This window comes from Petaurus breviceps, unplaced genomic scaffold (genome assembly GCF_028583685.1).
Source record: "Petaurus breviceps papuanus isolate PSGF00001 unplaced genomic scaffold, PetGlider_PUasm1.0 90386, whole genome shotgun sequence".
In the NCBI taxonomy this organism is placed as follows: domain Eukaryota; kingdom Metazoa; phylum Chordata; class Mammalia; order Diprotodontia; family Petauridae; genus Petaurus; species Petaurus breviceps.
In genome coordinates, this window is record NW_027187236.1 from 452,482 (window position 1) to 474,879 (window position 22,398).

General features: G+C 49.8%; 1 protein-coding gene across 1 annotated transcript in view; it reads right to left on the reverse strand.

Moving 5' to 3' along the window:
- Positions 1-22,398, reverse strand: part of PLXNB3 (plexin B3) — a 38,005-nt gene that overhangs the window by 10,894 nt on the left and 4,713 nt on the right. Inside the window, exons 3-24 of the mRNA XM_069108462.1 lie at positions 19,908-20,954; positions 19,454-19,633; positions 13,005-13,133; positions 12,823-12,923; positions 11,443-11,581; positions 11,159-11,315; positions 10,949-11,057; positions 10,614-10,728; positions 10,278-10,403; positions 10,067-10,183; positions 9,843-9,936; positions 9,500-9,669; positions 8,906-9,057; positions 7,501-7,606; positions 6,510-6,640; positions 5,993-6,169; positions 5,620-5,809; positions 5,281-5,520; positions 4,709-4,870; positions 4,315-4,466; positions 2,358-2,458; positions 897-1,114 (exon numbers count right to left, since the gene is read on the reverse strand). Coding sequence (XP_068964563.1) covers positions 897-1,114; positions 2,358-2,458; positions 4,315-4,466; positions 4,709-4,870; positions 5,281-5,520; positions 5,620-5,809; positions 5,993-6,169; positions 6,510-6,640; positions 7,501-7,606; positions 8,906-9,057; positions 9,500-9,669; positions 9,843-9,936; positions 10,067-10,183; positions 10,278-10,403; positions 10,614-10,728; positions 10,949-11,057; positions 11,159-11,315; positions 11,443-11,581; positions 12,823-12,923; positions 13,005-13,133; positions 19,454-19,633; positions 19,908-20,954 — 4,113 coding nt within the window. The remainder of the gene's footprint in view (positions 1-896; positions 1,115-2,357; positions 2,459-4,314; positions 4,467-4,708; positions 4,871-5,280; positions 5,521-5,619; positions 5,810-5,992; positions 6,170-6,509; positions 6,641-7,500; positions 7,607-8,905; positions 9,058-9,499; positions 9,670-9,842; positions 9,937-10,066; positions 10,184-10,277; positions 10,404-10,613; positions 10,729-10,948; positions 11,058-11,158; positions 11,316-11,442; positions 11,582-12,822; positions 12,924-13,004; positions 13,134-19,453; positions 19,634-19,907; positions 20,955-22,398) is intronic.

Sequence of the window (22,398 nt, forward strand, 5' to 3'; positions counted from 1 at the left end):
TGTGATCCCCATTTTATAGTTGAGGAAACTGAGGCATAGAGAAGTTAAGTGACTTGCTCAGGGTCCTACAGCCAGGAAGTGTCTGAGGTCATATTTGAACTGAGTTCTTCCTGACTCCAGACCCAGCACTCTGTGCACTGTGATGCCACCCAGTGGCCTCTGTAACTTAGATTTTCAAGTCTGAAGGCATCCTATAATCACCTAATCCAACTCCAGCATTTTACAGAAGGAGGAGAAGTGATTCAGAGACCACATAGATGAACCAGGTCTTTTCATTTACAAATCTGTTGCCTGATCACTCATATTTGGGTCTGGTTTCAAATGAACCTACCTGGACCTACATCTCTCCATCCTATTTAGTTACCTATTGATATGTCCATCAAAGGAAGGAAATCAGATGAATCTGGCAAAACCTGTTTTCTTCTTGATGTCATGCTGGCCTTCTAGGATCCCTGCTTCCCAGTCCAAATGAGTACCAGGTGTTCCCCTAATAAATCTTTTTGTAGGTGTGGTAGAAATTGTAGCCACGTTCATAGAATCCTAGACTTAAGAGCTAGAAGAGGCCAGCTAGTCCAGTCCCCTCATTTTACAGAGGATGAAACTGAGGCACAGTGATGGGGAGGGACTTTCTGCCCAAGGTCCCACATAGCTAACAAAGTCTGAAGGAGGCAGATTTTGATCCTTCCACTTCACCACATTCCCAGCCCAAATAGCAGCTGGATCCCTCCCTTATGAAAATATGCACAGCCCACCTCTCATTGATACAACCACTTGGCTATCTGCTCTCACACCTTCCCTCCCTCTTATGCACCTGGCCTTTCTTAACTCCAGACAGTCCAATGTTGCCTGGCCATGGCAAATGTGGCTATAGCGCTTGGAGCCCTGCTGGGTCTCACCTTGATGAGGAAGAGCTTGCTGTTGAGCAGGTTGGCAAGCTGGTTGAGACCCTGTTTCACCGTGGCCTGGCGGGCATCTGGTACGTCTATCTCAGATCTCAGCGGTGATCCATGGTGGCCGGGAAAGAAGACCCGTTCAGTGAAGGTTTTATAATCCAGGAAAGGGATGCCGCTGCCTTCCAGATCACTGCTGAGGTCTGTCATCTCAGTCATCAGATCTGCCATGGGGGGAGGGGGGGTTGAGGGGAAATGTGAGGCATGAGGTCTGGGTTCCCAAAGAACTCTCTCCCTCCCTTTGTCCTTAGTGCTAGTTGTGGTAGTGGTTATACCTCGGAATAGGCAAACATTAAAAACCAGGGCTCGATTTATTATTTTGTTAATTTCTAGATTTAAGGAGATGAGAAAAATGTTAATAAGAAAGTGTGTCCTGCAGGCTTATTTTTTCTTAAACAGTCAGCTGTTAAATATTTACTAACACATCCCTGACTTTGTTTGCAAAGAGCTTTACAAATATCATCTTAAGGGGTGGCTAGGTGGCGCAGTGAATAGAGCACTGGCCCTGGAGTCAGAATCCAGACACTTAACACAAAAACTAGCCTTGTGACCTTGGGCAAGTCACTTAACCCCAATTGCCCTCGCAAAAAAAAAAAGCAAAAACAATTTTGTTAACAAAAACAAATATCATCTTATTTAAGCCTCACAACAGCCTGTACTCTCTGTACATTTTACAGATGAGGAAATTGAAGCTGAGAGAGACTAAGTCACTTGTCCAGGATCATATAGCTAGTAGGTGGTAGGATTTGAATCTAGATTTTATTGAGGCCAAGACTCGTGCTCTATTGATTAAACCAGTGTCAAACATGCAACCTGTGGTTGCCCAAATGTGGGCTGGGTGGGGAAGCTGGGGGTGTAGGATGGAAACAAATTAAAATGTAATTGGGAAATATTTAACAAAAGAAATAAAAATACTGGGGCAGCTAGGTGGCGCAGTGAATAGAGCACCAGCCCTGGTGGTGGGGGACCGGAGTTCAAATCCAGCCTCAGACACTTAACACAAAAAATAGCCGTGTGACCTTGGGCAAGTCACTTAACCCCAATTGCCCTCCAAAAAAAAGCAAAAAGCAAAAAGAAAAATACAGCAGAACATAGATAACATTCATTTGTGGTTTTCTAAGTCAGCAGGGATCCTTAGGTACAGATTAGCAGCCCCAATTTCTGCCCCACACCATGCTGCCTCAAAGAAAGAAGGCCCCATTTTCAGCCTCCTCAGGTCAGGGATGAAGGGTTCTGGTCTTCAGGACATATCCTATAAAGTCCCATGGCTCTGGAAGTAGAGGCAGAGGCATTCTGCAGGGGAGGGGGCACAAGGATCTGTCAATTACAGGTTGGAAAATAGCCAGCATCTCACTGCCCCTAGCCTAGACTCTCTTGGCTCACCCCAGCCCAACCCAATCCAGCCACCTGTGAATTCTTTGCGGCACTGGTCCCCAACGCTGATCTCCAAGTTTTCTAGCTGCACAAGGACTTTCTTGTAGTCTCGCATAGCCTGCTTGCTCTTCCTCCTGCACCAGGACAAGGGACAGGGTAATCGGGGACTAGGCAAAGCATGAGGAAAGCAGGAATGGGAAGAAATAGTAGAATGTAAGCCCTATGAGGGCAGGGACTTTCATTTTTGTCTGAATTCCTAGTGGGGGCTTGCACGTAGTAGTTTCTAAATAAATGCTTGTTGAAACTCTGAGGTACCACCTCACACCTGTCAGATTGGCTAACATGACAAAAAAAGGAAAATGATATATGTTGGAGGTGTGGGAAAATTGGAACATTAATGCATTGTTGGTGGAATTGTGAACTGATTCTACCATTTCAGAGAGCAATTTGGAACTAAACCCAAGGGGCTATAAAACTGTGCATACCCTTTGATCCAGCAATAGCACCACTAGGTCTATATCCCAAAGAGATCATAAAAATGGGGAAAGGACACATGTACATTTACAGCAGCTCTTTTTGTGGTGGCAAAGAATTGAGGGGATGCCCATCCATTGGGGAATGGCTGAACAAGTTGTGGTATATGAATGTAATGGAACGCTATTGTTCCTTAAGAAATAGTGAGCAGGTAGACTAAAGAAAATCCTGGAAAGACTTATATGAAATGATGCTGAGTGAGGTGAGCAGAATCAGGAGAATATTGTACACAGCAACAGCTACATTGTGCGATGACTAACTTTGATAGACTTGGCTCTTCTCAGCAATGCAAGGTTCTAAGACAATTCCAAAAGACTCATGATGGAAAATGGCGTCCACATCCGGAGAAAGAATTCGAGTGAACGCAGAGCAAAGCAGACGATGTGCTCTCGCTCTTTTCTGTTTTGTTTCTTCTTTCTCATTGTTCTTTGGTTCTAATTATTCTTTACAACGTGACTAATGTGAAGATGTTTAATACGAATGAATGCCTCTGTAGAACCTAGATCAGATTGCAGCCGTCTTGGGGAGGGAGGGAGAGAAAATGTGAAACTCAAAAGCTTGTGGAGTTGAACATCGAAAACTAAAAGGAATAATTTGTTTTAAAAGAAGTTACCTTAAAAAAAGGGGAGAAAAGATGAGCAGGCGGATTTCAGGAAAAAATGTGGAAAACTTGCCTGAAGTGAATAAATGCTTGTCGGCATGAAAAATGGGCGCAGGGCCCTCAGGCTCCAGAAGGGGCCAGGCCTTAGCAGCCTGCTAGTCCAACCTCTGCATTTGCTTTGGTTTTTTAAATTTATATTTATATTTTTTTCAGTTATTATTGAGCCATTTTTTCTGTCACCCCCCCCCCCTTGGGGGAAAAAGGAAAACAAGATCTTTGTAGCAAATGTGCATAGTGAAGCCAAAGCCCCGTATTTACAGGCCATGTCTCCCTCAGGGTTCCCTCTTTCTGCATATCAGTCTATCACCCATCTCTGAGGTGCGCAGCGTTCATTACTATTCATCTGGAATCATCAACCCTCTTGTCTTAGAAATGAGGTCTCTAGGGGCGGCCTGGTGGTGCAGTGAGTAGAGTGCTGGCCTTGGAGTCAGGAGAACCTGAGTTCGGATCCGGCCTCAACACTTAACACACACAAACAAAAAACCTAGCCGTGTGACCTTGGGCAAGTTACTTAAACCCAATTGCCCTCCAAAAAGCAAAAAAAAAAAAAAAAAAGAAAATGAGGTCTCTAAAGCCCTGAGAGAAAAGATGACTTGCCCAAAGTCACAGTAATTTGTGAAAACTTACGATTCTCTCCCTGTCTACTAATGAATTAATATAGTTGTTGAGAGGGTCTAGCCTTTAGAGCAGTGTAGACAGGAAGTTGGGAGTTTAGCCAAAAGAGGAGGGAGAGTTGCTGGGGGAGAAGAAGAGAGAAGGGTGCCAATGAGATGGGACAGAAGGAGGAAGGATCACCTGTACATGAGGATGAGGAGCAGAACCATGGATATGAGCACAGCGACTCCCACCCCCAGCCCAATCTGGGCCTCTGTTGGGAAGCTGGGCAGGGTGGCATCCACCTCGTATTTCACGGGGCCCAGGTTCAGGTGAAGGTTTCCCATCTGCACCTGAGGGCAAGGAATGGGACCAGGTATTGGGAGGCTGTTTTATTGCTTTCCCCCCTCCTTCGGGATTCACCCCCGCTTTCTTTGGGGATGGCTGCTAATGTGACCAGAAACTTCCCGTCCTCCCTTATTAATCCCCTCCTTTCCCATCCCCCTCCCAATATACTATTTGCTGTGGAAACCAAACCCTCTGCTCTCCCTTCGAGAGTTGGGGTTGAGGAGGGCGAAGGAGGCTGAGGACTTACTATGAATTCAGGCAGAGCACTGGAGCTATTGAGGGGCTGAGGGGCCCACATGGGGGGTTCACAGTACAAGTGAGTCAATGTCAGCGTCTTCACCACACACTCGCCTTTTCCAATTTGTACTCGGACCTCCTCCTTGCTGATCCCCAAGTTTAGCCCCTCACCCTGAGGATGGGGAAGGGGGAAGAGGAGGTGAAACCGCTTTGGCCCTCCCCCCTCTAGTCTCCCTTTTGCTCTTTTGGGTCCTGAGCCATCTTCCCAATTGGGAGGCCATCATTCACTGGGTTTGGCTCAGTCCTCAGGGTGCTGGCCACCTTCCCCTAAAACCTGACCTCAAGCCTTGGTGGGTTGGTCTCAGGATCAGCTTCAAGGATACCACGATCTCTTGAGCCCTTCTGCCCATGCCCTCTTGTGCCACTCCCCACCTAAGAGCCAGGTCTTCCCCCCCCACACACACCCAGGGGCCAGGCTGAGGGCTGAGTGCGAATTATAGCACTTCTGCCTGCCCTGCCTGGAGCCCAGACTTTCTCAGACTCCCCACCTCCCTCCAGGCACTGCCTGCCATGTTGGGTCACCTCCACATCTAGAACATTGCCAGGCTTCAGGCGGTAAGGGTGGGCAGGCCTGTCTCGACTCAGTGGATGGAGGCGAGGGTTGGGCTGGTAGAGGAAGTCTTTCCCACCACTGGCATTGATGAAATCCACTAGGATATTGTCCAAGGTGAAGAACATCCGTCGTAGGTGAGCAACCCCAGGGACCTCGGGACTTGGGCACAGGAGCAAGCCAGAGGAGTTGACTGAACAGACAGTGGAGCACTTTGGGGGAGAAAAGACATCCAAGGCTCCAGCATCAGAGTGGGAAGGATGTGGGCAAGAGGAGGCTCGGTGCTGGTGGCGGCAGGTTGGGGCACTCACCTCCAGCAGCCCTGCCTCCAGCCAGCTACAAGTCCGGGAGGCCGTATCGCCATCTTCACAGTGATGCCCAGCCAGTCGCTTTGGCTCTAGCTGTTGGGGCCCATCTGGGGCCTCTTCCAGCCACACTGACAACTGGGGCCTCTGAACCACATCCAGATTGGTCCCTGTCACTCGGATCACTCGCCCACCCCTGTCCCCAGAGGGAGCAGTGAATTCAGAGCCTCATTCTCACCCCCTCCTGCCCACCTCACCCATCGCTCCCACTCTTTCCCCAGACAGGCTGGGACCCCTCACTCTGCAGGGATGGCAGAAGCCCGACTCTATTAGTCCAAAGTGTTCTTGATTTGGGCTGTCCAGTAGCCCTCCTGCTCACCCCCTGAAGCTGACGCTGGGCTCAGCTGACAGGAGCTGGGGGTCGGGTTTGTAGGAGAAGTGGCCTTTGGCCAGCGTCCTCTGGGCCAAGCCAAAGACCACGCGGAGATCCGCCTCCCCAGGGGTGGCCCGAGGCCCAGTCAGGCATACAATGGCTTCAGGGCATACAGGCCCCTGGCTGCAGGGAGAATGTGAAGTCTTTGTGACTTGTTGCCTGAGGGCTCTCGTTCCTCCTCTTCCCACACTCGAGCCCCACCCCCAATCCACAACCTCCCTGATGACAAAGCACTGGGCTGGACCCCACAAAGGACTAGTAGGACTGACAGAGGGGCAAGTTGATTCAAGAAGGACTTTAGTCAAACCCATTGATTTTACAGATGAGGAAACTGAGGCACGAAGAAAGGAAAGTCCAAGGAATGGCTTAGCAAAGTGAGTTAGTGGTAGAATGGAGGACTAGAAGCCAAGCCTTTCTCATCTCCTGGAAGGTAGCACTGGGACCAAATGTCCAGACCACTCACATAAGACAAGGCTCATCTCCCAGGAAAGCTGTGACGTTACTCTCTGTCAGCAAATGCTGCCCAAAGATGGTGAGGAGAGTGCCTCCTGCCTTAGGGCCCTGCCAGGGACTCAGAGCACTCAGGATTGGGTCCTAGAGGACAAAGAACCAAAGGGAAGAGGGCCTCAAGGTCTTTGAATTTTTTCCTCGTCTCCTGGTAATCTTCCATTCACTCACTCATTTATTCACCAAGAGTCCGAGCACCTACTATGTACAAGACTCTCGGAGCTGGAAGGCATGGAATCCAACCAGAATCTAAACATGAATCTCCCCTATGACATTTCTGATCAATGGGCATCCAGCCTTAGCCAGAAGCCCACCACTCCAGGGAGAAGGCACCTGTGACCTCTGAGGCAGCTCCTTCCACAGGGTGAAATTTGGGATGTTTTTCCTTCGATCCAGGCCTCTGGCACACAGCAAGCATTTAAAAAAGGCTTCTTGATCGACTGATTGATTGATTTCTCTTAAATCTATTCCCCATTGGTTATCGAAATGGTACCAAGGCCCAAAACCCCATCACAGCCTTTCCAACCCCACTCCAAACAAAACAGCCCTTCGTTTTGTCTCCTCTGTCTCTCTCGAAGGCGACAGCCCCAGTCTACACCTTGGAGCCGCCCTAGACTCCGGCATTTCCTCATTCCCCCTCCATGCTCACCACCACCCAGGCGGTGGCCAAATCCTGTCTTCCTCTTCCACTCAAAGGATAGCCCCTTGAGTTCAGACCCTTCTTGTCTCACACGTGGCCTCACTGTTGGATGGGCCTCCCCACCACCAGTCTCTCTCCCTTCTAACCCATCAAATGGGATGATATTTGTAAAGTGCTCAGCACTGTGGCTGGAGCACAGCAGAAGCTCCCTTTCCCCATCCTACAGACATAGAGTTGAGGGGAGGGTAGAGGAAGAAAACGGGAAGCTGAGGGAATTTGGGGATGGAGGGTAGGTCTTGGGACCAACCTGGTAGGTGAAGAGCTGGGCAGACTCACTAGGTGGACGGTTCTTGATGGTAACTTTGATGGGGCCTGTGGTGTCCTTAGGGGCAGGTGATGTCACACATACTATCCTGGAGGGGAGGGAGGGGGAAGGCTGCTGGAATGGCCTGGGAGAGAATCAGCTCCCTCCCACCCAAAAAATCTGAGCCAGCACTGAAGCTGGCTGAGCAGGGAGAGGGGAGCACAGCCCTCCTCCCCCGCACCCAACCTAGGGCCAATGGAGATCAAGGCATCCCCATTCACAATCAGACACAGATCGACAGACAGATGCTGTATCCCAAGGAAATACAGACACATGTCCACCAGCACTGCGCTAACCCCTTGTCACGGCCTGACCCAAGGTCCGTGTGCTTGTACTTTATCATGGTCCCTCTCCTCTCCATCCTTCCTCTGCTTTTGTCTCTTTACTCCTTTTTTCTGCCCCTCCCCCATCTTTCTGGATCTCAGTTTTGCTTTACTCTCTCTGTTTATGTATTCACTTAACTCTCTTTTTCTTTCTTTCTATCTCTTTTCCTGTGTCACCTCTCTCTCTGTCTCTCTCTCTCTCTCGGGGGGAGGGAAGGCAGGGCAGTTGGGGTTAAGTGACTTGCCCAAGGTCACATGGCTAGTAAATGTTAAGTGTCTGAGGCTGAATTTGAACTCAAGTCCTCCTGACTCCAGGGCTGGTGCTCTATTCACTGTGCCACCTAGCCACCTCTATGTATTACTCTACCTAACCTCCAGTGCTCTCTCAGATATTCAGCAAACATTCTATGAATACCTCCTGTGCTCTAGAAGTTGGATATACAGATGAGGCAGACATAATCCCTCCCTTCAGAAAGCTTTTCTTCTAGTAGTCTTGCTCTGCCTGTCTGTCTGGCATTTCCAATCCTCCATGGCCTGGCCTCGTCCTACCTTTACAGCTTTCTTACATTTTACCAACCCTTTCTTTCCCCCTCCCATCATCTGAGATCCAGAGCCCCTGGCCTCCTTGCTGCTCCTCGGATGGCTCCCACACTTGGACTTCTCTCTCCCATCTATACCTCCTGCTTTCTTTCAAGTCCTGCCTTCTCCAAGAAGACTTTCCCAGCCTCCTGAACTCAGGGGCCTTCCCACTGTGGTTCATTTCTCCATAGCTGTTTGCATGTTGTCTCCACCATCAGACTGTGTGTTCCTTGAAGGCAGGGCCCACCTTTGGCCTTTCGCCTTTTTCTTGCCTATTCCCAGCCCTTTGCAGGGTAACCAATGCATAGTAGGCATTGAATTTGTGCTTGTTGACTGACCACTGCTCCCTCTCTTGGTGGCATATCTCCCTTCCCATATCTCCATCCCTCTTTCTTTTGGTTTCTATTCCCACTGTCCCAAGCACCCCTCATCAGTAGGTCCCTCACTGGGTGGAGATGCGGTAGAGGGTCGGGTCCAGGAGACAAGGCTGTCCAGCAACGCTCACAGCATCCGTCACATCCTCCAAGCGACTGCCCAGGTTAGAACCCAGGATGGTGAGGACCACACCCCCCTCAGGGGGCCCTGTCAGAGGCTTGATCTGTGAGGAACAGATGAAGACAAGTCAAGCCCAAGAAACTATGGGGCACAGAGGCTGGGAAAGCCCAGAATTCTCCACCCTCAGCCTGAGCTGCAGTTAGAAGTCCCGGGAATTGAGAGAGAACTTTTCTGTTCATACAGGAGGCAGCTCAGGCCCAGAGAGGGATGCAAAGCTGGGGTCTCTGAGCCCAGAGCCAGCCCTTCTCACTGCACTCTTCAGGCAGGTTGGGGGTTTCAAGTGGCAGGGGCCAAGGGCTTAAACCTTAGGTGTCTTTCCCCTCTGCTATCTTGCTGAGTGGCTTATGGGGTGGGGCAGAAAGGGCAAGGCTCTTCCTGCAGGGGGGTGGGCAGAGTTAGGATTAGGGCCTGAGTTGAGGGAGGGTTATTGGTTGGGGCAGGGTTTGGGATTTGAAACTAGGATAGACTTTAGGACGTGGCCTCACCAAGTGGATGCTGGGCAAAGGACAGAGTGATTCCACAGCTTCTGGTGGGCACAGGGGCCTATAGGTACAGGCGGGCCTGCCCTGGCCACACCACACACAGCTCAGATTCCTGTCAGCTGCCTGGCAACGGCTGCAGTCCTCATGACCCACAGTGCAGTCATACAGGGTCACTGAAGGTGGGAAGGGGGAGGATGCTTAGGGTCTCTGAACTAAGTCCCTTCTCCATAGGCACCCCTTTCACCTCTAGCCCCCCCGTGACTGCCTCCAGCCCCAAGGGAGCAAGGTTCCACAGGGTCAGCCCTTGGCTCTGGGGCGCTCTTTCCCTGGGGCCCTAACCACTCACCGTAAATGTCGTCAGCATTGTCCACTCGGTGAGTGTTGCCCCTGGTAACATAGATGGGCACTCGGAGCTCCTTCCGGGGAGGAGAGGGTCTGAACTGTAGGGGTAACCGTTGTGAGGGTGAAAGAGGATATCAAGTGGGGGAAGGCTAGGAATGGGGCCTGGAAGAAGACCCTGGAAAGGTTTCAGGAATAGGAAAATGGGAGGGCAGATCAAGAGTGTCATACCTGCTGAGGCTGGCACCAGATGAGTTGTGTACTACCGTTTCCCTCTTCCAGGGAGGCCTGGAGCCCCAGAAGGGCTCCTGGCAGCTCCAACCAGCAGTGATAAGAGGCTGCCTGGCCCTAGGCAACAGGAGGCAACTCTCTCTGGGTTTTGTCTTGCTCTTTCTTCCCTTCCTTCCTTCTCCATCTGTCCCCCTCCACCCCACTCCCATACCTGGTAGTGATGTAGGTTCCGAACCCGCAAGGCAAGCCTGGTCTCCCAGCCCACAGGAACAAGGTGGGATGTGCCCAGACCTTCCACATGGGGGCAGAAATCAGGGCCCTTCATCAGGACATCTGCCTAGGGAGATGGGCAACCTCAGTGGGGGAAAAAGCTCTTTCAGCTTTGCTAGAGGGGAAAAGGATTGGGAAGGGAGGAGGACAAGGGAAGGCTGGAGCAGATGGGTGGGACAAGGGTCTGTGGAAGTGGGGGGATGGGCAGACTCGGCAACTGCACCCTTGGGCAGAGTTCAATGAGAGAGAGCCAAGGAGATAGGCAGGAACAACTTACTTCCTGGGCATGGTAGACGGTCTTCTCCCCATCTGGGCACCCATCCCCATACACACAGAAGGCACTTTGGGGGCACCAGTGGCATCGCCAGGGGCTTCTCACACATGCACTGCACCTGGGCACAGGGGTGGGATTCAGCCCCAACCACCCTCAATAGGGGTCCTTCCACTACCTGAGGTGAGAAGGCTGAACCCCTGAAGGTGGGTGGGAGTATCTGGCCCTGTGTTTCCCCAAGGGATAGTGTTGTCCTGATGTGAAAGGAGGTGAGGCTGGGCTAGGGGTGGCCACAGTGGGATGATAGCAAGGAAGGGGCAGAATGAGGGCCCAGGACTCACGGAGCAGCTACATCCAAGGACCCAGTAGCCTTACAGTCATAGAAGGAGAAATTGGTGACAGCCACAGACACATCCTCAAACATCAGGGCCAATGGCACCGTGACATGATCTGGGGAAGGGAACATGGTTAAGGGATGGGTTTGGAGGGACAGTCTGCCCTCCCGCCCCCTGTCCTCCTCTCCATATCCTGGGGTACCACCTCTCTCTTACCTGTGCCTTCAATATTGGACGGCAACTGGTCCTGCGGGGGTGATTCACAGACTACCCGTGTTCCTTCTACATGGGCCAGCGTCTCATAGTTGTCAAAGGCACAGTGGAAATACTTGTCTGGTGCCAAAGTTGGGAGCTGGGATACCACCATGGTGACCTGAGGAGCAGAGGGCAGGGAGTGGGAGAGAGACCAAGAGAGCCCAAGAGAGCCCCATTCTGAGACTTATCCCCTCAAACCCAGATTAGGCCTGGGCCACTCAGGGGCCCTGCCTGCCCCAGCTTACCTGGCCCTGCTCCTGTCGAGGCTGCTGGCTGGGTACCAGGCTTTGGATAGCCAAACAACTGCTTCCTTCAGGGGGCCCATAACTCCACAGCCATTGATGTTTCTGCTCAAATCCCATACATTCCTCCTTCCTCACACACCTGCAGGTGTGCACATGGTGGGAGGGGGCACCATGACAGGTGGGAAGTGGGGAGAGATAGGGCAGACTTCATCCATTCCAGGAACCTGGGCATACACCCTCTACCATGTCCCAGGCCTTCCCTTCTCTTCCTACCCCCAGCCCAGACACCATCCTCTCCTCCTGACCTCAGTTGCAGGCAATAGGAAGAAGAAATGAGAATTTTGTAGGTGCAGGCCTCATACAAATATGGAGCCCTACCACCTTCCTCATATGTGCTTGCCTAGGTTTTACAAGAGGCTTCTCTGGGCCCTCACAGCCCACCCTGGCCTGCCTTATACTGGTAAGAGTTCAAAAGAAAAGAGACTCTGCCCCTAGGTCAAGCTAAGGAGTCAGGCCCCAGTAGCCCTGGGAGACCATATTTGCCAGGAACCCTAGACAAGTGGCTGGGACAGGAGACTGAGGGAGAGAGCTGCTGGGAACTTCAGTGGGCAGGGAGGGCTCTCTGGATCAGTAGCCAAAGATGGGTATGCTTGGGACAGGCAAAGGGGACACAGAGTGCCAAGGAACAGACCGAAAGAAGTCTGGAAAGGCAGTTTGGGCCAGCCTGGAGGGCCAGGGGAGGAATTTCAGCTTTACCCATAGGCACTGCACCTAGGCCCAGAGGTGGGATTCAGCCTCAACCCCTTCTGCTAGGGCTTCTTCCTTCTCCCCTAGATGAGAGGCCTGGGCTCCTGGGGCAGGCAGGATGAGGGACAGCAGGCCCTGATGTGAAAAGGGGCGGGGCTGACAGAAAGGGTGAGCCATTGGAGTGTTTTGAGTAGGGTCGTGGTCTAGCCAGTCCTGAGCTCGAAGATCATTTCAGCAGCTGTGTGAAGGCTAGGTTGGAGTGGGGAGAGGCTGGAGGCAGGGACAGAGTCTAGGTGGGTGGTGATGAGGGCCCAGGAGTCAAGCCAAGTCAGAAAGAGGAGCACTTTGGGGGAGGGGAAGAATATGAGAAACCAACCAAGAGAGGTCACATGTGTTTGCAGAGGGCCTCCATAACCAAGGAGCTCCACCTTCCTCCAGTGTGGTTAGGGCAGTCCTATATCAACACGGGCCCTTTTATGGGGCCTATACTTAAAAGGCCCCATAAGCCTTTGCTGTGTACTCTGTACGTAAGTTAGGAAACTCAGGTTTCCCGGCGTCACCAGGACCACTGGTCCCCAGCTCTTCATCAGAGGTTGCTAAGGGTGGCTCTGGTCCCCCTCTCCCAGCACTCACCTGCCCTGAAGGACACACCAGCCACAGAAGGGGTCCTGGGCTTGGAGGCAGCTGGGGCAGTCAGGAAAATGTTGGCAGGAGGAGATGGGCACCTTGTTCACCTGTGGGGGAGTCTTGGCTCAGTGGGAGGGGAGTAGAGAGCTTGGATGCCCCCTTGTTCTCATCTCCCCACCCTGCCTCACTTGAGAAGTTGTCATGACGTAGAGATGGCTCCCATTCCTGTCCAGGAGCAAGTCAGGGCTCACGGCAGTGCCTGGGGGGCCCACAGAGAGGGAGCTATACAGCTGCCCTGCTGAGCCATTCAGGAACACCTTTAGGAGACAATATTGGAGAGCTGTAAGTAAGGAGGGGGACATCTGCTTGGAGAACAGAATGGAACATGAAGTATGGTCACTCTTCACAGCTCCAAATGCCCTTTCTGTACCGAGGGACAACATCCAGCTGCATCCTGGGAAAAAGTCCTTTGGGACGCTTTGTGCCCTGGGGTGCTCTCCATTACTTCAAGTACTAGAGTTGCCTATATGAGTGTCACAGAAATGCAAGGGATGATGGGGGAAGAGTGGTGGTGGCTATCTGTCATGCCTGACGGTAACAACAATGACAATGGGGGCAGCTGTGTTGGGCATCCTGCTGAGTGTATTTGCCTCAGGGGAGGCAAAATGTCCCAAATGGCAGTTTTGGTGGTAGCAAAAACCTGGAAACAAAGTCAATAGCCATAGATTGGTGAATGGGCTAAATAGACTGTGGCACATATGAATGTAATGGGACATTACTACACCATAAAAAAATAATTCATAGGAAGGATATGGAGAAACAAAGGAAGACTTGTACAAAGGACTACACAATGAAAAAAAGTAGAACCAGGAAAACAACATACACAGTAACCCTAACAATACAAATGGAAAGAACCCAAAATTGCAAAAATGGATGTTCTAACATTCTGATGGTCAAGCTTGGCTTGGAGAAGAGGTGAGAGCATGCACTTTCCTGCTTTCATTGAAGAGGTGGGGGAATATGGGTGCGGATCATTGCATACGGTATCAGACACGGCCAATGTTTTGGTTAGTTTTAGAACTATTCTTTACTCTTTCCTTTGAAATCGTTGTTACATGGAATGGTTTGATGAAGAGTGGAGAGGAGAGGGATATATTTGAAAAGGAAGGTGATGATATTGAAGCAAAAAATATACATTAAAAAAACACTCAGGGGTGTCTAAGTGGCGCTGCAGTGGATACAGCACCGGCCCTGGGGTCAGTTCAAACCCAGCCTCAGACATTTTACACTTACCAGCTGTGTGATTTTGGGCAAGTCACTTAACCCCAATTACCATGCTTTCCCCCCTCCAGAAAGCAAAAAACAAATAAACAAACAAACACTCGGGCCAACTCATTGATGAGGCCTTTCCTGATCACTGTCTTCCTCCTGAAATGTCTTTGTATTTACTTACTTGTGTATATGTTGCATCTCCCCCCCTTTCTCCCCCTCCCCCATAGCCAGGAGGATGTAAGCTCTCTGAAGACAGGGAGAGATTCCTTTGTGTATCTGGCACAATGGCTGGAAGCAGAGTGTACCACTTAGCGATAGTATCTGAACTCATCTTCAAGGGTTGACACACTCTCACACCATTGTACTCTCTCCATTCCAGTGATCTAGCCCTGGTTGTTGTACAAACCCTCTTTCCCATTTCCATTAAAAAAATAATCGGTAGCATTTCTCTATCGATTTAAAGTTTGTAAAACACTTTCCATATATTATCTCATTTGATCCTCTCATCAAGGCAGTGAAATAAATGCTATTATCTTCCTTTTGCAGATGTGGAAAGCAAGGTTAAGTGACTTGCTTAGGGTCACATAGATAGAGTCTGAGGCTGGATTCGAACTAGACCCTGAGTCTAGTATTCCATGCACTTCATCAACCTACTTGACATTTCCTGCTGCTTTGCTTCCATCTCCCTCAACCCTAACCCTAACCCTACCCCACTCCCACTCAATGTCCTATTCCAATTCTGTCTCACACTGTGCTCTCTGGAATGCCCACTCCATCATTAACAAACTTGTCTCCATCTTAAACCTTTTCCTTTTCTACTTCCTTTGTCTTCTGGTTCTCACTGAATGCTGGCTCCCTCCTCATGATAAAGCCTCCCTAGTAAGTCTTTCCAGCACTAGTTGAACATTTACTCACATTGCCTCTTCCCGCTCACTGATCAAAGTAGGGGTTTTGTGCTCCCCAATGACACTTCCAGCTTCTCCCTTAACCGCCATCACTCAGTACCCTCTTCTTTTATTATCACTCAATCCATATTTCCCACCCAATCAAGATTCTGGTAGCTGTTGTCTATGGATGCCAGACCACTCTCCTTCCTTCTTCAGTGAGTTCAGGGCTTGGCTCACAATCTTCCTCTACTCCCGACTGCTACCCTCATACTAGGGGACTTTGACATACACAGTAATACTCCCTCAAACACCCTAACTTTCCAGTTCCTCAACCTATTCATTTCCTATGACCTCCCCCTCCATTCTGTACCAGCTACACACAGACATAGATTGTCATGCCCTTGATCTTGCCATCACCTACAAATGCGCCTCTTCCATGTTTGTGAACTCCGAAACTCCTTTAGCTGATCACAGTCTACCGTTCCAACTTCCCTTCTTCCCACCCAGCTACTTTCCTGGACTTCATGATCTCTATAAATTTGTCATTTTGAAAGATGAAGCGATTCTAAAACTCTTACCTCCTTCTATCATTTCCCATCCCAGCTGCAGAACTTCATCATGCCCCACAAACCAGGCAGGCAACTTCCCCCTTTCCTTATCAGCTTCTTTTTGTGTGTTGCCTTCCTCATTAGATTGCAGTTTTCTTGAGGGCTCGGACTGTCTCGTGGCTTTCTTTGTTTCCTAAGAACTTAGCACAGTGCCTGGCACATAGTAGGTTGACTTATAGTCTTATGACCCCCTAACCCTGGTCTTTGTCCCCAGCCTGACTTCTAATCCCTTTGCTTCTTAGGTTTTTTTTTCCTACGCCATCATTACTGCACTGGTCTACATTCTCTTCTCTTCCCTATCTTGACCCTTTGGTGAAACAGTTGAACTCTAAACTCAAATCCCTTGCCTGCCAAGCCTAAATTTTGGATTATTTCCATCAGCTGCTGCCTTTGCTCTATTCATATCTTGGGTCATATCCTGCCTGGATCCACTACAAATTAATGTTCGATTGTCTCAACTGGGTCCTTACCACAAGACAATCATTTTCAGATCCCACTCACCACAGAAACTTTTCTAAACCTTCCCATTCATCCTCAAGTTTGTCATGGCTCTTATTCTTCCCACCCACTCAGCCAGGAACTTTGCTTCAATTTTCTCTAAAAAAAATTGAGGCCACTTGTGGAGAATTGCTTCTTTGTTCCTTACTCCTGTCATCTCCCTTCACTCAGAGGTCTTCCTCCATTATCTCCTTCCCCCATCTCCTTGCCAAGGAGAACCCCTCTACACGAACCCTTCATCCTATTTCATACTGTCTTCTCTAGCAAATTGCCCCACCCCCGTATCTCTCTCTAATCTTCATTCTTTCCAGATTCACTGGCTCCTCCCTGCTACGTACCTACAAATCTCTCCTCCATTCTTTAAAAACCTTCACTTGATCCAACTATCCCTCCTAGATATCTTCCTGTATCTCTCTTTCCTTTTGTTGCTAAACTCGAGAAAGCTGTCTGGAATCCGAGCCTCGATTTCCTCTCTTCTTACTTCCTTCTAAACCCTCTGTGTATCTGACTTCTAACCTCATTATTCAATTGAAAGTGATTTCTTGCTTTTTCAAAAGTTACTGACGATCTCTTCATTGTCAATCGAATGACCTCTTCTCAATCCTCATCCTTGACCTCAGTTGTGGACACTCCTGGTCCTTCTCTGTCTCCTTTGTTGGATCCTCTTCCAGATCACAACCTTTAACCACAGGTGTCCCTCGGGATTCTATCCTGGGCCCTCTTCTCTTCTGCCTCTATGCTACTTTACTTCCTGAGCTCATCAGCTCCCATGGATTTAACGACTATCTCTATGCTGATGATTCTCAGGTTTATCTATCCTGCCCTGATCTTTGTTGACCTCCAATCTCCCATCTCCAACTGCCCTTCAGACATCTTGAATTGGATGTCCTGTAGACATATCAAAATCAAAATGTCCAAAACTGAGCTCATTTCTCTTCCTCCTCCCACACTCCCAGCCCTCCCCTCTTCCCAACATTTCTATTACTGTCAAGGGAGCCATCATTCTCCCAATCATCCAGGCTCCTACCCTACATATAATTTTCAAACCCTTACCCCTTGTAATCTCCAATCTATCATCAAATCCTGTCAATTTCACCTTTGTAACATCGAATATGCTCCCTTCTCTCCTCTGACACTATCCCAACTCTGGTCCAGGCACCTGGACTATTGTAATAGCTGCTGGGGTGGGGTGGGGTGGGGTTGGAGGGTCTGCCTGCCTCCAGTCTTTCCCCACTGCAGTCTAAGCTCCACTTAGAGGTCAAACTGATCCTGTCCAAACTGACAGGTCCAAACATGTCACTCCCACTACCAATCCTACCCCCAAATTTAATCAACTTCAAAATTTTTGTACATGTAAATCCTTTTCCCGTTTGTATAATCTCTTTGGGATACAGACCTAGAGGTGGTATTGCTGGGTTGAAGGGTATATACAATTTTATAGCCCTTTGGGCATAGTTCCAAATTACTTCCCGGAATGGTTGGACCAGTTCACAACTCACCAAGTATTTATTAAATGTTTACTAGGTGCCAAATAGTTTGCTAAACACAGAAGATACAAAAAAAGGCAAAGCCATAACATGGTTTATATCATTGGCTCCAATATCAAATATAAAATCTGTTTGGTGTTCAAGGCCTTCCATAACCCAGCTTCTTCCTAGCTTTTTTTTTTTTTTAAAGCAATCGGGGTTAAGTAACTTGCTCAAGGTTACACAGCCAGTTATTTCTGGGTGTGGTGCTGAGTATCTGAGCTCTTTTTGTGGTGACCAAGAATTGGAAATTGAGGGGATGCCCATCCGTTAGGGAATGGCTGAACAAGCTGTGGGATATGAATGTAATGGAATACTATTGTTCCATAAGAAATGATGAGCGGTCTGATTTCAGAAAAACCTGGAGACACTTATATAAACTGATGCTGAGCAAAATGAGCAGAACCAGGAGAACGTTGTACATGGTAACAGCCACAGTGTTCGATGACTAACTTTGACGGACTTATCTCTTCTTAGCAATGCAAGGCTGCAAGACAACTCCAAAGGACGCATGATGAAAAATGCTGTCCACATCCAGAAAAAGAACTATGGAATCTAAATATAGACTGAGGCGTATTATTTGCTCTCTCTGTCTTTTTTGTTTGTTCCTTTTTTTTTTCGTGGTTCCTCCCATTGGCTCTAATTGTTCTTTACGTCATGTCTATTGTGAAAATATATTTGATATGAATGTATATGTAAGGCCTATATCAGATTGCATGCCATTTTGGGGTGGGGGGAGGGAAGAGATTAGGAAAATATTTGGAACTCAAAAGCTTATGAAAGTGAATATTGAAAACTAAAAATAAATAATTTTTAAAAACCTTAGTGATGGCCTGTTGAACTGAATTATATCCCTATAGAGGCAACTAGGTGAATAGAAAGCTATGCCTGGAGTCAGGCACTAACTAGCTGTGACTATCTACCTCAGTTTCCTCAAATGTAAAATGGGGATAATGAAAGTACCTACTTCCGAGGGCTGTTGTAAGAATTAAATGAGATATTTGTAAAGTGATTAGCACATAGTAGGCATTTGATATTTATTGGGAAGCTGTCTTTGTCCTCTAGAGGATAACCCCAATGTCTGTCAAATATAGGAACTAAGGGTGAGACCCAACACAGGTTTGCAGACACACACAAGATCCTAGCCGAGAGCCTCAGATCCTGAAGAGGGTCTCATACAGTGGAGGACCTCAAGAAATATTTTGAGAATGAATGAACCTATAATTTGTACAAAGCTATGGACCCACTTAATGGCATCTGAGGCCCCTTCCTGCTCCAGAGCTGGGATCCTATGTGTTTCTGAAGGCTAGAAATCAATGAGCAGCCCCACCTCCACCCCCACCTCACTTTCTGTGTGTTTGTGTAAGTCCTATACACACACACACACACACACACACACACACAGTAGTCTCTTTGTAGAAAATACGTCAGTCTGGGAAGTCCAAAGCATTGTTATCTAGCCTTGGCTCGGCCACTAATATGCTCTATACACACTTCTCTAATCTGAGCCTCAGTTTCTCTAACTGGAAAATGAGGTCAATGACTAGACCGCCAGTAAGGTCTTTTCTAGAAGGAATATTCTAGAGTCAGCTAGGTGGCACAGTGAATACAGCACCGGCCCTGGAGTCAGGAGGACCTGAGTTCAAATCCTGCCTCAGACACTTAACACAAAAAAATTAGCTGTGTGACCTTGGGCAAGTCACTTAAGTCCAATTGCCCTGCCTTCCCCCCTCCAAAAGAAAAGCAAAAAAAAAAAAAGGAATATTCTAGTAGTCCATAAGGGTTCTTGCCTTAAACTCTACCCCACCCCTCAAGTCTGTATAGACCCAGAATTTATGTATCTCACCTTATGTAGTTGGCCCTGGGTGTCCCCCAGGAAGACGATAGTGTGCCCGGCCTCTTCCAGAGCAGCAACAGCACTGAGGTGGGGGATGCTGGTGAGCAGGGGCTCTGCCTCCAGTGGCTGGTGACTGGCAATGGGACTGGGCGTGTGCTCATCCCCACAAGGGTATGAGTCCGGGGAGTCCTGGTGGTAGGGGCCCAGGGATAGGTCAGGAGAGCCTTCAGGCCCAAGCCCCCAGGTGGGACTCATATGTTCAAACAGAGAGAGAAGACTAAGATGGGGGAGACTGAGAGAAAGAAATGTGGGCACATGGGGAAAAATAAGATACTGAAAGAGACACAGAGAGACAAATGCTAAGAACCAGAGACATCAAAGGAAATTGAAAAATGGAGCTAGAGAAAGGAATTGAGTCAGAGAGATCAGGGCCCATTGCCTCCCCCCACTCCAGCTGGCTCACTGAGGGCAGGAAGACACATCGGGATGTGACACCGTATTCAATGGTAACCTCTTCCCCATCTGGGCCCTGTCCGCCCGCAGTGTAGCAGGACCTCCGGGCCCGTTCCATCCGTCCATCGACCTCCTGTAGAGGGAAGGCACACAGCGCCGAGCCTCCCATGGGCCCCGGGGAAGCCACTACCAGCAGGGTTCCGCCTCCTTGGCCTGGGGCCAGGTAAGCTGCCTGCACCAGACTGTGACCATGGCAAACAAGTGGCATTTCGACATAGGAGTAGAGGTTGGCATCGTTCAAGCATACACGGGCAACATAGGAGCGATAGTCAGCCTGGGTCCGGGATCCCCGGCGACGGAAGATGAAGTAGGCAAATTGGGTGCCTGCAAAAGCCCCCACATAACTGTTGTTGTAGTCTGAGAAGTCCCCCACAACCAGGCGGCCTAGGCCTTCGCTGGAGAAGGCCTGGGGCCCAGCCAGCTGGCGCACAGTCAAGGGTGGCACCCCAGCGGACAGTTTGCCTGCTAGGCCCCGGGCCACGTACAGCAGGTCTCTCCCTGGAGTTGACACCACAAGGCCCACGGTGGCCACTCCTGGGGCATTGGCAGCTACAAACTGCCCATCACCAGGGTCTTCAGCCCGGAAGATAAGTTGTGCCACATTCTTCAGACTCCGCTTCTCGCACACACCTTGGCGTACTTGCCCACAGGCCACGAGCTCCCGTGCTCTCCTATTCACAAGCAGGAGTTGATTGGCATTGTTTGTGGGCCGGGCTTGTGGGCACTCAGCGGGGTCCCGGAAGGGCAGGCAGTCGGGACTGTCCCATACGGGGCCTGTGACTGCCTCACCTACTTGCTGCAAGTCAGGCGTCAGCTGGTACAGGTGATTCACAGCGCCAACATAGAGCAAGCCTGTGTCAGCATCCATGGCCAGGTGGTTGAAGGTGGTATTGGGGGCAGAGAATTGCTGGGCAAGGGCAAAATGCCAACTTTTCCATGATGATAATGACAGCAGCAGGAGGAAGAGGGTAGGCAGCAGCCTGGCCATCTTGGGGACCTACACCAAAAAGGCATGGGGAGCAACCAATGAACTGATTGAAAGAGTTGGCAGAAAAAGTGAGGGAATGCTAGGTGATGTGTGAGGAGGGAGGGGGGAAGATTACACGAACCCATTCAGAACTATCCCCAAGCAGGCAGTCCTTTCTGTTTGGAAAGACATGGGGCTCCCTCTCCTTGGATATCTGCAGTCAGGGATTGGATGACCACTTGTGAGGGGGAGTCCTTGGTTAGGTGGGGGGTAGACTAGATGGAGGCTTCTGGGTCCCTTCCAGCTTAGATATCCTCTGAAGTGGAGAGGGCCTATGAAGTCCCCAGGCAAAGTGAAGCTGGTTCTAGTCCCCAAACCATCAACATGGGGCCCCTCAGGGCTGGAAGAAAAGAATCTAAGGCCAATCGCCAAACTTCTCCCCTGGCTCCAAGGTAGATCTGAAGGGGGCATTGGGCACCCAAACGGTACCAGGCATAGTTAGCAGGAAGGCATTGAGTTTGCCACTACCTCTGTGGGACCTACATAAAGAAGGGTGATTTGAGAGGAACTCAGTTGCTATTGATTTCTCTTCCCTCCTACTCGGCCTCCCCCTCCCCTGCCGAAACTGGGGCAAGGCCCCCACTCTGGGGGGGGGCCAAAGGAGTGACTAACCACATACACACCCATACCCACCCCCCACATATGTCCCCCCACATTTCCCCATCCCCAAATCACTCCCCCCCACAGCCCTCCCTCCCATCTCCCTCTCATGACACAAACACATATACATACACCACACAGCCTCCTCCCCCTACATGTTATGTCTCATACACACAGGCACACATACAGCGCTGCCCCCTACATGATATACCCCCTGTATACATATACAGACAGAAACAAATCCAGGGACCAAGACCCGGAAAGACCCTGGCTCCAGAGGAACATGGCCACGAGGTCCACCAGGCAAAGTGGAGGGCCGCCCCCTCCTTCCTTCGGGCCTGGAAGAGTTTTCCTCTTGACATCCAATTGACTAAAATTACTGTGAAAATCTTGGCCTCTGGGACAAAGAGTTGGTCTGGGAGTCTTCCTTCCACCACACAACACCTGTGGGTCCCCAGGCAAATCATTTCATCTCTCAGGGCCCTGGGAAAGCCTCTGAGAGCAGCTGCTGATGTGCATGAGACAAGTGGAGTGCATTAGGACCTCAGAATTAAAACCACTCTCACAAGATCGCTGCTCTGGACAGAAACATCTTTGGGGGTTCTATTTCTGGGCATTGCTTATTTCCCATCAATTGAGTGTCAACTTCTCGGACAAGGACTTTGTCTTTGTATGCCCAGCGCCAAGCAAGTGAGAGGAAAATACTTGTTGAATTGGGGGGGGGGGGGGAAAGAGAGAGACAGAGACAATGAGATACAGAGAAAGAGAAAGGGAAAGAGACACAGAGACAGACAGAGAGACAGAGAAGAGAGGG